The 15,259-nt window shown below is 42.7% G+C and overlaps 1 protein-coding gene across 4 annotated transcripts; it reads right to left on the bottom strand.

Moving 5' to 3' along the window:
* Window positions 1–1,523: 1,523 nt before the first annotated feature.
* Window positions 1,524–14,367, bottom strand: wt1a (WT1 transcription factor a). Of its 4 annotated transcripts, none has more exons than XM_028957879.1 (9): window positions 13,517–14,367; window positions 11,746–11,868; window positions 11,040–11,142; window positions 7,366–7,449; window positions 5,029–5,128; window positions 3,613–3,760; window positions 3,365–3,454; window positions 3,041–3,124; window positions 1,524–2,040 (listed from the first exon to the last, which is right to left on the bottom strand). In XM_028957879.1, the coding sequence occupies exons 1-9, from the start codon at window positions 13,941–13,943 to the stop codon at window positions 1,919–1,921; spliced, it is 1,281 nt and encodes a 426-aa protein (XP_028813712.1). In that variant the 5' UTR covers window positions 13,944–14,367; the 3' UTR covers window positions 1,524–1,918. The 4 variants fall into 4 exon arrangements, with proteins under 4 accessions (XP_028813712.1, XP_028813711.1, XP_028813714.1 ...); XM_028957878.1 differs by having other exon boundaries at window positions 3,032–3,124; XM_028957881.1 differs by lacking the exon at window positions 7,366–7,449.
* Window positions 14,368–15,259: the final 892 nt, after the last annotated feature.

Raw genomic sequence — 15,259 nt, forward strand, 5'->3', positions numbered from 1 at the left:
TAGGATCCACTGGGGGATGAACGACTCCCCCAGGAACATTTTGTAAGGTCATTGCTATGGCTGGTTATACGTCCAGACGAGTAAAAACAACGCACAAAAAAGATGATGAATTGTGGACAGATCCGTATATTTTTGTTTCCTACTGGACATTTTATCTGATGTTAAACATGTTATTAATGGGAGTTGGACAGCCTGGTTTGTAGACCTATTTCATTTGACAGGATATGTAAATTTATTTTAAATTATGAAAAAACATCATGCGAAGCATTTTGTAAAATGTCAAATTTGGTTTGTTCAATTTCTTTTATTTAATCATTTTCAATGTTTTTTTATGTCTCCTTGTAAAAACATTTTTGAGTTTAAAAGAAATCTATTCTGACATGGTTAATATATATATATATGTATATATAAATGTATATATAAATATTTTTCAAATATTACTAGAGGAATTCACAAGTAACAAGGAAGGAATTTTTGTTAAATAATTTAACACAATTTTTATGTCTCCCCAAAACCCTCAAAGGTCTTTAGAAAATGTGCTCATATGAAAGAAATGTTTAATTAATTAATCTAAGGTGAATAAGTTGATGTGCTTCTCAATACAAGAATTTGATTGTGTAGGTGTCCTCGGGGAGGCTTGTTGAGAAGAACCACCTTCACCAGCTGACCACATCCTGGTCAGATGAGCTCGAATTACATCATTATCTGTTCTAGTGATGGAGGAACTTTCCTCCCAGTCACAAGACGTGTCCAACATGCATTTGGTTTCTTTTTGTTCCCTCTGAACGTCAGTGAAGTGGACAGCGTTCGAGTTACAAAAAGCAGCCACCCTCCTTCAAAGGGCAAATCAGCTCAAATCTGGGACAAAGATTAATCACTGTCACCCTGACATACCGAGTGTGTGTGTGTGTGTGTGTGTGTGTGTGTGTGTGTGTGTGTGTGCACGTGCATGCATACACGTGTGTGTGTGTGTGTCTGTGTGATTAATAGGGTGGAGAGTGCAGCTGATTTACGCGTGGAGTGGAGACAAGCAAATTGTTATGTCGGCTTCAACCGCAGTACGGCCTCGATCATGATGAAATACTTTTATTTCTTTTAAAAAAATGAAGTAAGAAAGTCCATGTATTTCCGAGAACTACAACACGGACCATTTTAGATGGTCTGATGGTTTTTTTTCCACATTCTTAAAAAGCTTGCAGTTTGATGAATGCAGTTACAGTGATTTTACTTCTTCTCCCCCTCCCACCCTCCAAAGGGCCTGGGGAAGTAAGGAATTTGAGAAGAATGTGTGCAGAGATAAAGAAAACAGCCAGCATAGCACCGAGTCTTATTATCATGCCCTGGATGGGCCGTTCTGCAGCAGAAGTGCCCAGTTCACACTTTCCCATGAACAACGTTTAATGTGGAGCTCACCTCAGAATAAGAACAGCATGATGAACACAGGGGAGCGCACATTGTAATCTGCCCCCCAAAAAGAATGAAAGATATATTCAAATGACATGAAATACACATATGAAGGTTCTTCCAGGGTTCGTTGCACTCAGTTTTTACAAGTCCACTTTCTCATTTTTCCCCCTTTTTCTTTGCTGTGGACCAACATGATTATTTACAACTTGAGATGCCGCAAGCATGCAGTCACATAGCCAGCGTGACCGATTCATAACTTAAAACTCAGGAGGTATTTACAAATGGCACAGACTGAGCCCTCAGTCAACGAAACGATCTGATTAAGCTATGAAAAAATCGGAGAATTTATCTGGCGTCACAATCTCGTTATTTTCCAAAAGAAATAAATAAGTCTGAAGCTAATATAATATTGGTCATGGTAAGTGAGGATGCATGTGGGTCTTCTGGCTGGGTCCAGCAGTATTGCCATGGCTCCTGATGGCTGTGGTGAGGGGAGTTCTAGGTAGATGGCTCAGATGGCAAGCTGTAGCTTGGTCAGGTTCCGTTGGTGCATGTTGTGGTGTCGAACCAGCTCGTCTGACCGGGCAAACTTCTTTTGGCAGTTTGGCCACCTGCAGTTGAAGGGCTTCTCACCTGAGGGATGGAAGCAGATGGGGAAAGAACAGAGTGAGTTTTCCTACAGGTTCAAAGGACAATCAACTGAAATTGATGACATTTCCATAACCAAAGTGTAATAATATACATTATGTTCTGCTATCTTCCTGGTAAAAGTTTGTAAAATGAGTACACATCATATTCTCTGGATTTAATAAATCCTACAGGAGAATAAGCCTCCCATTGGATAATTACAGCATGGATGATTATGTTTCTGTTGGTAACAAGTCATCTGAGCCAAAGTGATGCAGTGAGTAGCTTCTCATTTATTAAACAACCACGTTGGAAGACATATCGTGTGGTCGTGGAAAAGATGTTCAGAAGTGGATTAGGCGCTATTGGTGCAATCTGGAGCAATGGAAGAAGGTCACGTGGACTGATTTCTTCTTCCCTGAAGTCACAGGCATATTCAAAGATGACAATACCAAGATTAATCAGGCTCAAATTGGGAAAGAGTTGTTCAGGTAGCATGAGATGCCATTTTCACACATGGACTGGCCACCACTGTGCTGGATCAAACCCCTGTGTGAAAAATGAATGCAAATGGCATTGCAGAAGCTCATAGAAACAACGCCACAGTGAATGCATGCTAGAATCAAGATTAAATGCGGTCCAACTGAATATTACAGCGTGAGAAATGCTTCTGGACAGGTGGAGTATAATATTTTTCTTATTGAGAAAATGTGTGGATTCAAGCACAATCCTGCGCCAGACTGAGGGGTCACATGGGCGACTACGTGGTGGCAAGCTGATGGCCTTGTAAATGTGAAGTAATCATATAAATACATAGTCATAAATTAAACGTCTGTACTAGTGTTATATACTTTCACAATGGTTTAGTGATGATATTCTTGTACAAATCATGCTTAAGGAACAGTTTATTGTTTAATACTATTGTTTTGTGATCTAGAACTAGCAAAAGAGAGAGGGAGAGAGAGTGGAAATGTGGAAAAATAAAATTTTTACGCACTTGTTTTACCTGTATGAGTCCGGGTGTGTGTCTTAAGATGGTCAGACCTTGAGAATTTTCTCTGACACGTCTCGCACTGGAACGGTTTAACCCCTACACACATACACACGGGGAAAGACAGAGAACAGTGGAGGCTAGGAGAGAAGCCATTCCAAGACGCGCCAGGGCAGAGGTGGGCAGACAGCCACTTCCTAAAATGCATGCTTATGCTAATTCGAACAGGGCCGCTTCCCTCCAGTGCATGCTGGTAGGGCGAATGGCGTCTGTTTCAAGTGGCCACCTGTGCGAGGAAGAGAAGTAGAAGAAGAAAGGGGGAAGTGAGCGAATGCCGACCTGTGTGTCTCCGCTGGTGTCTCTTCAGCTGATCAGACCTGGAGAACCGCCTCCCACAGTCTGTGAAGTCACACTGGTATGGCTTCTCACCTTTTGGGGGGAAAAGTGATAACTGGGACCCTTAAATCTCAACAGTAGACTAGTGCTAACCCACGCGGCCTCAGGCAGCTTTCCCTCCTCCCTGAAGCCTGCTGAATCTCTGGATCCAGTCAGTCTGGATAAGCATGTCAGACATGAACACTTTTTACCTGTGTGCTTGCGACTGTGCATTTGTAAGTGGGACAGTTTGAAGTATCGCTTGTTGCAACCAGGGTACGCGCACATGAATGGCCTCTTCTCATTGGTCTCTGAGGAGCGAACAATGGTAGGAGTGATGCCAGGCACTCGCCGCACATCCTGACAACGGAAAACCCATGCAACATTGCATTTGAAACAATAACGATATGTTACATTAATTTCTATTAATAAGATACAGAAAAATTCCAGCCGGAGCTGGTTCTATATAAACCCCTGTTTCCAGGTGGGATTTGTCTGGGTTGTCTGGTGCAGAGCTGAAAACCAGTGGGTGGTGAAGTGGGCTCATTACTGGAGAATTAGGTGTGAAATGATCACTCAGATTAGGTCCTGGCCTCTGATTTACTACGTAATTGTTAGCTGTTAGTCATGGGTATTGGGCAGACCTTATTTCAGCCTTCCCCCCGTCTCCTCACCATTGCCCCATCTAGACCCCATCTGCTCTTCATTAGCCTTTGCTTTGCATAATGGTGTCTTTAGACAGCGCTGCTGTAATTAATGAGTGCTAATCCCTATTGATACGTCCGGCGATTAAGCGTTTTTATGTCTGTTCTACACCATTTTATCGGTTGACCCCGTGGGTATGGTTGGGGTCAGTGTTAATCTAGGCTCAGCGCTCAGTAATCGGCAGCTCTGCATAACTGGGAGAACGCTGAAATATAAACACAATATGAAAGTGTCAAACAGCTTCTAGATTATGAATCATATGCCAAATGCAGCTTTCTTAGTGGCATCATTTTTTAGTGAAACAATGAACATAGTGCAAGAGTGGCGGGCGCTGAGTTTTGAGGAAAAACATTCTATCGGGAACAAGAATAGCTCTGGACTGTCTCTGCTCCGTATGCTTTCAGGCCCTGACAGACATTAATTAAGAGCTAATGATTTAGTAGCGTTCCGGGCCAGTGTGTGGAAACCGAATCTTAATGGCTAATGCATTTCTTCAAAGTCCCATCTCCGTTTCACCCTGAAATGTCTTTTAAATGTCTACAGCTTTCTGGCAAAGACCAGATTTCACTTATATTCCTCGCACTGAGTTAAGCAATCTCCTTCTCTTCTTTCATTCTTTCTTTCTTTATTCCTCACTTCTGCAACTTCACTTCCGCAGAACCTTCTATCCATGAACCATGACTGGGGAGAGTGTGGAACTCTTTGGAATTTAGGACCATGACTGTCCTGACCTTGGCCCTGAGCTTGTAGGAGCCGCGGAGGAGACCAGACTGACCTCACAGTGAACTCTCAATGCTCGCTTTGCTGTGAAGGGTTGTTATGTGTTATGTGTATACTGTATTATATGTCTGCATATGGTTGTAAATTGATTTATTAATGCTAAGCTGATTTTGGTACCATATATAAATTTTGAAAGAACTGACCTGGATGCCTCTGAAGACCCCATGTGTGTGGATGCGGTATTGTGTGCTGCAGCTGTAGACCATCGGTGTGCTGGGATCGCTCTCGTAACCTGCTGCATGGCTGCATTGGAAATAGGATGACAATTTATTAGAAAAGCGACACATATCCTCACACATTAAATGTTCATTCAACAGTCAAACTTGAACACTAAATATATGAAGCTCTACAACAATATTCGTTATGCCATTTTTATGTTTTTTTTTTATCTGCTGTGTATTTAGCATGGCATACACAGCATGTATAAAACTTTATAGGAAAATGTTTCCATTTCTTATCCGCTGCTCTGGCCTGCAATGTATTACCCTAAACAAGGTCAATGGAAGAGCCAACATTCCCTCCTAAATTTGGGTAGCAAATTCATACTGACCGTGGATTTGAGTTAATTTACTTTGTGCAGCATTTTCTAAGTGAAAGTCGAGAAGACATTGAGAATTGAAGATCTGCGCTAATTACATTGAGGACCTATCAGTAGGTCCAGACACTCATTTCATGTCTCTTTTCCACGTAGTTGGAGTCGATTTATTTGCTTCTTGTCAATGGCATTGATTCATTTAGTGCTGGAGGGTTAAAAATCCTCAATTTATCAATTTTCTCCCATGGACCTGTTTTTGACACCAAATAAGAAGCGAAGAGTTTTCACCAATGACACATCAGGTATGTCTTTAGTATTCAGAAACCGGTAAAAAGTCTGCTTTCTGGTTATCGGTATCTACGCACCCAAATGTTTAAATAAAATGTTTAATGTGAGGAGCAATTGGGGAGGACTGAAAGCCCTTTTGGCAATACATCACATCCCCAGGTGTAGGGGTGTGTGATCCAGTTCCCTCTGTTCTCTACAGTCCATATCCATGGGACCATTAGTGGACATCACAAACATGGTCTCTGTTGTAGTCCTTACAATCACTGCCTTTCTTCAAACGTTCTGATTGGCCCACCAGTGAATGTGACACTCCCCACACACTATGTCTTAGATAGCAGCTATTTAGCACCAAGGGTGGTAGTATCCTGCTGGGTAACACACTCGCCTCTGAACCAGAAGATCACAAGGTCACAGGTTCAAATCCCACTTACTACCATCGTGTCCATGAGCAGGACACTTAACCCTGAGTGTCTCCAAGGGGGACTGTCCCTGTAACTACTGATAGTAAGTCGCTCTGGATAAGGGCGTCTGGTAAATGCTGTAAATGTAAATGTAATTTCAATCTCAAGACAAGATGACAAGAGTCATTTTCTGGGGAGGATCTGTAACGTTTTTTCTCACGTTAGCTTTATTGTTTCTTTTTTTAATGGAAAACCTACTATCAAGAAAAAATCAGTTCTGTTATTTAATAAATCCTTGAAATATTTATTTTGAGGTTGTTGAAATAAGGCAGAATTCCTGAGTCATATAATAAATAAAAAAATGAGAAGCATAATAAAGATTTCTTTGTCTCTGTACAGTAAGCTACACGACATCCAGGCAGTTGGACGGTGCAAACTGCATCCTGTGATAAATCTCCCCACAGTTCATTCATTCAATGAGCTGCTTCAGTAGCAGAGCGTGTGGCACCTCTGCCTCGGAGCTGGTGGCGACAAGCCCCCCAACATTTTCCACAGTCATTTACCCACGGATTGCTCATTCAGTCACTCGATTCTTTCTCTTATTTTATTCCGAGAAAGCTGCGGGGTGACTGTGGGGTCACAACCTCAGCTGTGCGTGAACGCTGTGCACCGTGCTGACGGGATGCTGGGATCATGTCCCAGGAGGCCACGAGCCCCATTGTGTAACTGATGCACTTCCACCAGCTCCCCGCCATAGACTCCCTTCTCCTAAGCTCCAGCTCCTGGCCTGGTCAAGGTTGACGTTCCGTGCAGGGAAATATACGACAGGATACAGACAAAACAGCCTCCTACAGCCTCGAGTGTTGGCTAGTGTTTCATATTCAGATAGATTCAGGAGCTGGTCTTCACACACGAAGAAATATAGAAGAATGTCTTACAATCAATTTATAATGAAAAACAAGACTCCTTCATAAATTATGGGTAACTATTATCAAGCCTTGATGCACGAATACAACATGATACATTTATCCAGAGCGCCTGGTTCGTAAGCGTGTGTGTTACCCACTAGTCTACCACCTACCTTCTTCTGAGACATGATTTCTCTTCGCCAGGCCACCATGGTCCCCAGTTAGGACCTGCACTACGTGAGTGACTGGTCAAATGTATGATCTAATGAAGACAGGCTCTCCAGGACACCACCATTAATCCAGATCAAAGAGGAAATTCTCCAATGACAGGAGCGGGTGCCGACATACCTCTTAATGGACGAAGCCAGCGAGTTAACAGGGTTCCATGCCATGCATTCCAGCTGAGATGCCATTTGATATAAATTATCACTGCTGGGGATTCAAACAAAATGAAACGCTTTTAAAATAATGCATTTGTTTTGGCCAAATGCTCTCAGGTACAAAAGAAATATCTTTTTTTTTGTTTAATAACTGAAAAATAAGAGTCAAGAAGTCAAGAAGCAGTGATTGATTGGGTCCACGTTTTGAGGTGCATCCTAGGTAACAGCTAATGAATGCGGATCTGCCCACACCCACCGGGGCATCCGTCGGACCCTCACAAGTTATTAAAGCGCCGGGATATGGGGCTATTATTTAACCTGCCAGGTGCTTACCCAAACACGTAGCGGAGATTTATCACCCCTCCCCACCCCCACGTACCAGATCGCTGCATTTCATCACCCGGCACCGCGCACAATGGGTGCCTGGTACAGTGTAGAGCAGGAACGACTGGCACTGCTACAGCGTGGAAACACGGCAGCTCATGCAAACGGCTTAAAGACTCTGAGATGGTACCCGAACCCTAATTCTTTCAAATGATTGGATTTTGTACTTTACATATCAAATTGCAACAGAATAACAATTTGCATGTGTTGGCTGAAATTTTTATAGTGTGTCTTCCTATATTGGCAGTGTGTGCTCATTCCATGATATCCCAGCATGATGTGGGAATGTTATGATGGAAAAAAACACAACTTCCTTCCATAAAGCCCTCAAAAAACAGAGCCTAAATAAAGCCCTTAAAATACCTGATTTAATAAGGCCTGGCCTAATTGAATGTGCTATATCGCGCCAGGCGGTATCTCTGTAAATACAGTACATGTTGGTACCAGGCGTCCGACTGGAAACCAGCCCGGAGGGATGAAGATTTGAGGATTCCCAGCCATGGCGGAGGTAGATACGGACCCTCTTTATTACAGTGCAGGCGGAGCTACGGCTGCCCCTTCTTATCAACAGGTTTAGTGTTGTTTTAACGTCCTCATGAAAAAGGGCATTCAGCAGGCATGTGTGGAATGCACGCCGATTTTGTGCCATTTCAGGCCACATAAACACATCTCGGAAGTTGTCGGTCAGATGAGGACGGCGAGCTGTTTTATCTGAACGAGGCGTGCCAAGCAGCGCCTTGTCACCCGAAGACAGACCTGTAAAGGATACAGGCTGGACCGGCCACACTTCGGACAATCAATTATAACAATTTTGTTAAGAGCACAGCACATGATGCATACAACAAAATGTGTCCCCTGTATTTAACCATCACCCTGGGTGATCAGTGGGAGGCAATGATGGGCGCCCGGCGAGCAGTGTGTGGGGACGGTACCTTCATCAAGGGGAGCTCAGTGGCACCTTGACAGTTCGGGATTTGAACATGCAACCTTCTGATTGCAGGTCTGCTTCCTTACCTGCTAGGCCACTGTCCTAATAGTGCTACCACTTTGCCACCACTCTGTTTACAGGGCCGTTATGAGAAACACATTAAAGCTACAGGCTATTTGACCAACCAAGAAATAAATAGCAGCTAAAATAAGTATTGAACACATCACCAGCTTACAGTCATTTATTTCTAAAGGTGCAATTACCATAAAATTGTCAAAACAACCCGTACAATCCACACATGCAAAGAAATCAAACCATAGATGTCTTGTAATAAAAGAGAATGAAGGGAAAAGTATTAAAAACCTGAAGATTATTGAGTGTTAGATCATTCCGAAAAGGGCTCAAGTTGAATAAGTGATTTATGAAAAAAACGATGTATGAGAAATTTATGACAGATTTTGGTGCATGTGCATTATTGGCCACAAGGGGTGTATTATTTGACATTACACAAAAGCTACTAATGCAATCAAATCAATTTTGTGGTTGATCTTTGACATGTCCTAGACTCTGATCACAACCACTGTGTCATCCCCCTACTATTTATTTTTAAGAAAAAGAATTCGTTTTTGATGGATTTTTAAAATAAATTCATTAATAATACAAATGTTTAAGCTGCCGTTTAAGGGGTTTTGTAAAGGGCTCAAGTTGACCAATTGATTTATGAAAAAAAAAAACAGAAAAAATAAATATGTGTGAGGATTTTATGGCAGATTTTGTGCGTGTACATTTTTGACCACGAAAAAGTAATAAAAACTGGATTTCAAAATTCTGGCTAAAAATATAATTCATGCCACAAACTCAAACACAGGCAAATTTTTTTGTTATATTAAAAATGCCAGAAGAGGGCACAAACACACTTACTGAAATCTATTTCATTTTTTGTGTTGGTACGGGGTTTTCTGGGTGACTATATTCTCCCAGTTTTTCACAGGCTTGTGTCAATATTGCAGACAGGCCATTGCGGGATTATACGTGATAATTCCACATTTCGAAATCTCCCTACAAGTGGTCCTTGGCTCTTGGACAACTCTTCTGATGATTCTTTTCACTTCTTTGTCTGAAATCTTGCAGGGAGCACCTGGTCCTGGCTGGTTTATGAAGAAATTATGTTCTTTCCACTTCTGGATTACAGACATACAAAAACTTCTGTAGTTTTTCAGTAGAAATTCTTCTATAACCAAGTTTTTTCAAGAACTCTTTGGTTTTACTCATCATGAGATGTTTCTTGTGAGACACCTTTTTATATGACTTCTTCCTTTCTTCGTTTGTCAAGTCAAGTTAAGTCAGTTTATTAAAAAAAACTGCAGTTGACCAAAGGGCTTTACAATAAATATTTTAAATGATTAATAAAATAAGATTTAGAGTAAAAAACTTCCAGAGATGGTGAAGATCTGATATGCAGGAGTATTTTTTTTCCAGGTTGTTTTCAATGATCACCCCTGGTTCCTTAAAAGGGCCGGGGTACAAACAATAAGCACTTCCATTTTTATTGATGTTCAATACTTTTCCCCTGTTATTCCATTTTATTACATATAATGATATTTTAGTGACATCTATATATTGTTTCCAGTATCTGGTGAAAATTTCATGATGAACGTGTTAATTACTCATTGTAGCTGCTCTGTATGCTGTAAAGTGACGTCGGTGATGTTCAGGGCCTGACGGCCACGATGCCTCCCATGCTTCCTGTTTTAGGGTGTGTGCTCTAAACGCTCTCTGCTCCTTTTCCTTCCCTTGTTACTCTACTTCCTTCTTCCTGCAGGATCTGCAGGAAGTGCTCTATGGCACCATGACTTTTAGATTTTATAAAACTCATCTTCATCATTGTGTCTGGCTGATTTCCAAAGTGGAATTGAACATCCTGTTGCTGTTTATTCTTTGTGTATTTTGGCTCCCTTAAATTCAATGAAAAAGGACCCACCATCATTCACATGAGTTTTGCCTACCAGCAGCGTAAACCACGGCAAAAACGGCAAAGAAGAATCCCAAAATGCAAGCTCAGTACCAGTCGGAACTTTACACACATCTGTTCTACATGGACAATATAATAAAAGCTATTTTGAATTTACCTTCATGATTGCTTTGCGCACTAAAAATGATCAGATTCATGAAATGAAGGAAAAGCAGCCAATCAGAGGTCAGCATAAGAACTCTTTCAGCTCTTTCAACTTATTTGTCCCCTAAGATTACATGTACTTATTTGAGGTATAATAATCTTTTGCCAGAGAGGTGTACTGTTGTATAGGTGGGGCGTTCGAAATGTCTTCTACCTGTTATATGGGTTCCTCAGCAGCAGCGCCTGGCTCCCTGTGCAGCTGTCTGAAGACGCGTGGCACCCATACACCGGCGGGGGAACGGGGTACTGCTGCTCACCTAAAAAATAAAACCCACAAAAATTCACATAGAGGCAGACAAATTCGATTTTTCTTAAGATGATGACATGGCCTCTTATACAAAATTATGAATGTACTTTTAAAGGGTAAAGTGACAGTGACGATCACTTCCTTCACCCTTCATCGCTGATACCTTAAGTACTATTATATTGGATTTGTGTTAAGCGACTGAAAGGATGACCGCCCAGTTATTCATGCTTCGAGTCACACACAGTATCACATGCTGAATGTATAAATATGATATTAATAAATAAGGATGTCTTGAATCTCCAGAGTTTTAGAATCCTGTTCAAAAAACAATGAGAGCGGGAGAAAAGCTGGAGGAGGGGAGACAGGATCCTGTGAAATGTAGCCGAGTACAGACACACACATCAGTTAGAAAAACAGCAGCCCGCTCTTTGAAGCTGCGGAGCATGCAAACACACACACACACACACACACACGCTTTCTATGTCTCTGTTTCAAGTGCAAGTGAAGGATCTTTGGCCTTCAGCACATTTTTAATTGGTCCCCTGATGGTTCCAAACATTCCAAAAAGCCTCTTCCTTTCCTTCTCCAGATATTAACCAACAAACCCATTTACCCATGCTGGGCTGCGGGCCCATGGCTTCTTCGTGCTTGAAGGAGTGGCTGGAGAACGGAGGGGTGTGGTGGGACGGCGTGTGCCCGTAGTTGGCAGTTCCATCAAAACCCACCGCGCTGTAACCTGGAAAAAGGAACAACGTTTAGTGGAATCAGGCGACGCACATTAAAAAATCCCTTTATTTTTGTTGCTTTACAAAACTCTGGGCACAAATGGAATATTTGTGTTGCAATATGTAAAACAATGTAGTGTAATTGAAAGACTGGACTGTATTTACAGAAGTAATTGCTTTCTGAAAGAGGGCAGTCATGTAAAGGGTCAGTGAAAATTTGAAATGCATCCGTCATGGTGTCGACGGGGCTGTGAGACCCTTGTGGTTAATGGGTACACAATCCCACCGCCACCCATCCCCCAAAACAACCCACCCGGCCCACGCATCAGCGAAGCCCCACGGGGCCGAAGGAGGAGAAAACAAACCCGGCAGGGACACTGCAGGGCCAACACCACGGTCTGGCCGGAGTCACGCCCGGGGTCAGCTGACCTCGTAAATCACCAGCTCCCAACACGCTAACATTAATTACCCAGCACCACTTTCACCATTACCAAAACAAGCTCACTGACGCTGACCGGGCCCGTCCCGCCCATCCTGCTCGGGCCGATCTTCACTGGCTGGTGGCTAATCAATATACGCTATTTCATACGCAATTCTTCCAACATTTCTCATCCCAAAATGAGTCATGTGTAATGTAGGATTGTGAAAAAATGATGGGAAAAATGATACATATAATGCAGAAATATTTTACTGGTATGAGGCAGATGGTGTAATCAGCGTTTTTTTTTTTGTTTAGTCTTAGTCTTTGTTTTTTTGCTACTCTTTTTTCTTATTTTAATCGCAGCCATATTTCTGACAATTTTCTGTCAGTATGGAGCACTGTGTTTTTCTAATTTCAGCCGCTGTACAGCGCTGGGATTATTTAATATGAACATAGTGAGTGCAAATGCATGAAATTGCATATCATGATCTTGTTTTCATTTATCATTGGCCTACAATATTTGAATCATTAATAAGCAATATACAAATCATTATTATTAGTAGTATTTTACAATATAGAACAGGGTCACTGCACAGTTCTAATTATTTAGATTTTTTTGTAAAACAATTACACATTACATAAAGCTTATTAAGTTGCATTAATAGTGTTTGTTTTTTGTAAATAATGAATAATAATTTACAGCAATTTGTAAATTATTTTAAAGTCATTTTTCTGGTGACTAATTGGCCATTTACGTCCGTGAATGTAATTGTGTACAGATGGAAATGAATATTATTTGAGAAGTTTAGGAGCTTTATCTTAATGAACTTACTCTCCAAACGGTGGTGTTCTCGGCAGACAGTGACACTAATGACCTCATCACCCTGTCACCCATCCCTGTCACATGCAGCAGCAGGTCAGGTCCAGTGCAGCAGGCACTTTTACTTTCTCCGCTATCACTGCCTGAACAAAACACTTTTTTCCTTCTCTGATTCGAGATTCTGTTGAAGGCAGAGTGGCGCACACACACACACACACACACACACCTCCTCCCAAGAAACAGAAAACAGGGTTTGTATACACCATCCCCTGGATAATATGGATTTGTGATGTGATGTGAGGTGTGTGGGATTTTGACCCCTGACATGATAATCTTTGGCCCCTGGAAGTGCGCATGGGAGCATTCCTCCAGGATAACCTCACCATGCACACTCGGGCACACCCACAAACACACTCACCCTGGTTCCTGGGGGCCGGCTGGCTGTCCATGCAGTTGGTCAGGTAGGGTCCGTTCCCGAACATCCTGGGCTGGCCGGCCGCGGGCTGGCTGGGAGGCGGCGGGGCGCCGAAGGCCCCGTAGCGGCAGGCCCCGGTGCCGGTGAACTGTCCGGAGAAGTGGACGGTGAAGGCGCTGAGGCCGCAGTGCGGGTCCTCCAGCGGGTCGGCCCCGGCGCCCCAGCTGGGCTCCTGCTTGATGAAGGAGTGGGAGGACAGTGAGGGGTAGGGCCCGCTGGGCGGTGCGTGGAAGTCCAGCACTGGAGCCCACTGAGGGGTGTTGCTGACTGGCAGGGTTCCACAGTTGCCCCCGTTGGGCACCGGCAGGGTCGGCACCGGGGTCGGCAGCAGGCTGTTGAGGTCGCGCACGTCCGATCCCATGGCTGCCATCTGATGTCACCGTGATCCGAGTTTCTGGTCTGGCGGTCGCTGTGAGGAGAGGAAGTGCGGCGGGCGTCAGGAGAAATTTTACATGTGATAAAATCCGGTCCAGCAGAGCTTCATGGTCGCACAGTTGGACGTTGAGGATGAGGAACGTTGGAGAAACAGCCTCCAGACATGAGTGAGGGTTTGACAGACAGAAGCCACCTCTCGGTCAGTCGGTGCTGGAGACGGTGGGATCGACAGGAACCCGTGGGGACAACTGAGAAAAGAGGAGTGGAGTCACCCCTTCACTCCAGAGTCTGTTTTCTTTTGGAACCGAGGAGCCGAGGAGCAAATCCACACCCCACTGAGTGGATGAGGGGGAGGAGCCAGGAGGTCCAGAGAGAGAGAAGGTTGAATGGGAATCTTCATTAATTTACTTTTCCATCACACCCACTCTCTCTCCCTCTAACACACACACACACACACACACTGTCCGATATAAACTAATTGCCAAGATCATAATCTTATTTTCAAATTTAGCTAAATATAATTCGATATTAATTGTTTCACTAATTACTCCTCAAAATGAATACTCGAAAAGAAACATCTCCACTGCTGAACTTGCCTATTTCTTCCTTCAGATTCGTTGTGGTGCAGAACGAGAATATCGTTTTTGCGTTTATGAAGCGGTGGTCTGTTTGCGCTCATCGGTCGTTTGTCGTTTGCTTCTCTTTTAAACTTTTTCGTTTAATTAAATATGAAAGGTTTATAGTTATTGTAAATATAACATTTTGGGGGAATGAATGAATAAATTAGGTATGAATTCACGTTTCTAACTTCTTCATCACCTCGCGTTGAAGCTTTTTCCCGATAAATACCTTCATGAATTAATACATTCATTTCTGGGGTTTTCATTTCTATATCCATACATAGATTTATTTGGTTTTTTTTTTAAATGGCAGATATTTAACTGAATAAAAATAAAACGACAGGTTTAATTTAACAAAGACGTTTTTAAAACATTAAAATATATAGATAATATCGCAATAACAGCAGAATAAATATTACTTGTAGGAATGCTAATAATTTCTGTATGAACAATCTGGCGGGAAAAATACGGAGTGAACGTGAAAAGTGTGGAATATGTTTTTTTTAAGATCGAATTTATTACAGATGACGCGTTTCTGCCTCGGGCCACCAGGATAATTTACTGTCCCCCCTGAGACCAGAGACCAGATTATGACTCGGACAGAAGCAGTATTAGGGCTGAGGGTTCCATCCCAGGACTGTTCTGCTCGGCATCTTCACGGCTTCTGGTCTTGCAGTAAAAAGGGACTAAT

This window comes from Denticeps clupeoides, chromosome 17 (genome assembly GCF_900700375.1).
Source record: "Denticeps clupeoides chromosome 17, fDenClu1.1, whole genome shotgun sequence".
Taxonomy (NCBI): Eukaryota; Metazoa; Chordata; class Actinopteri; order Clupeiformes; family Denticipitidae; genus Denticeps; species Denticeps clupeoides.

What these genes read in the sequence shown, in the direction of transcription:
- wt1a (XM_028957878.1), bottom strand. Translation starts at nt 13,943, where the DNA reads ATGGCAGCCATGGGATCGGACGTGCGCGACCTCAACAGCCTGCTGCCG. An exon ending in GCCGGCCCCCAGGAACCAGG is followed by an intron (nt 11,869 to 13,516) that starts GTGAGTGTGTTT and finishes TCCTTTTTCCAG; the next exon opens with GTTACAGCGCGGTGGGTTTT. An exon ending in GGGTCTTCAGAGGCATCCAG is followed by an intron (nt 3,761 to 5,028) that starts GTCAGTTCTTTC and finishes TTCCGTTGTCAG; the next exon opens with GATGTGCGGCGAGTGCCTGG.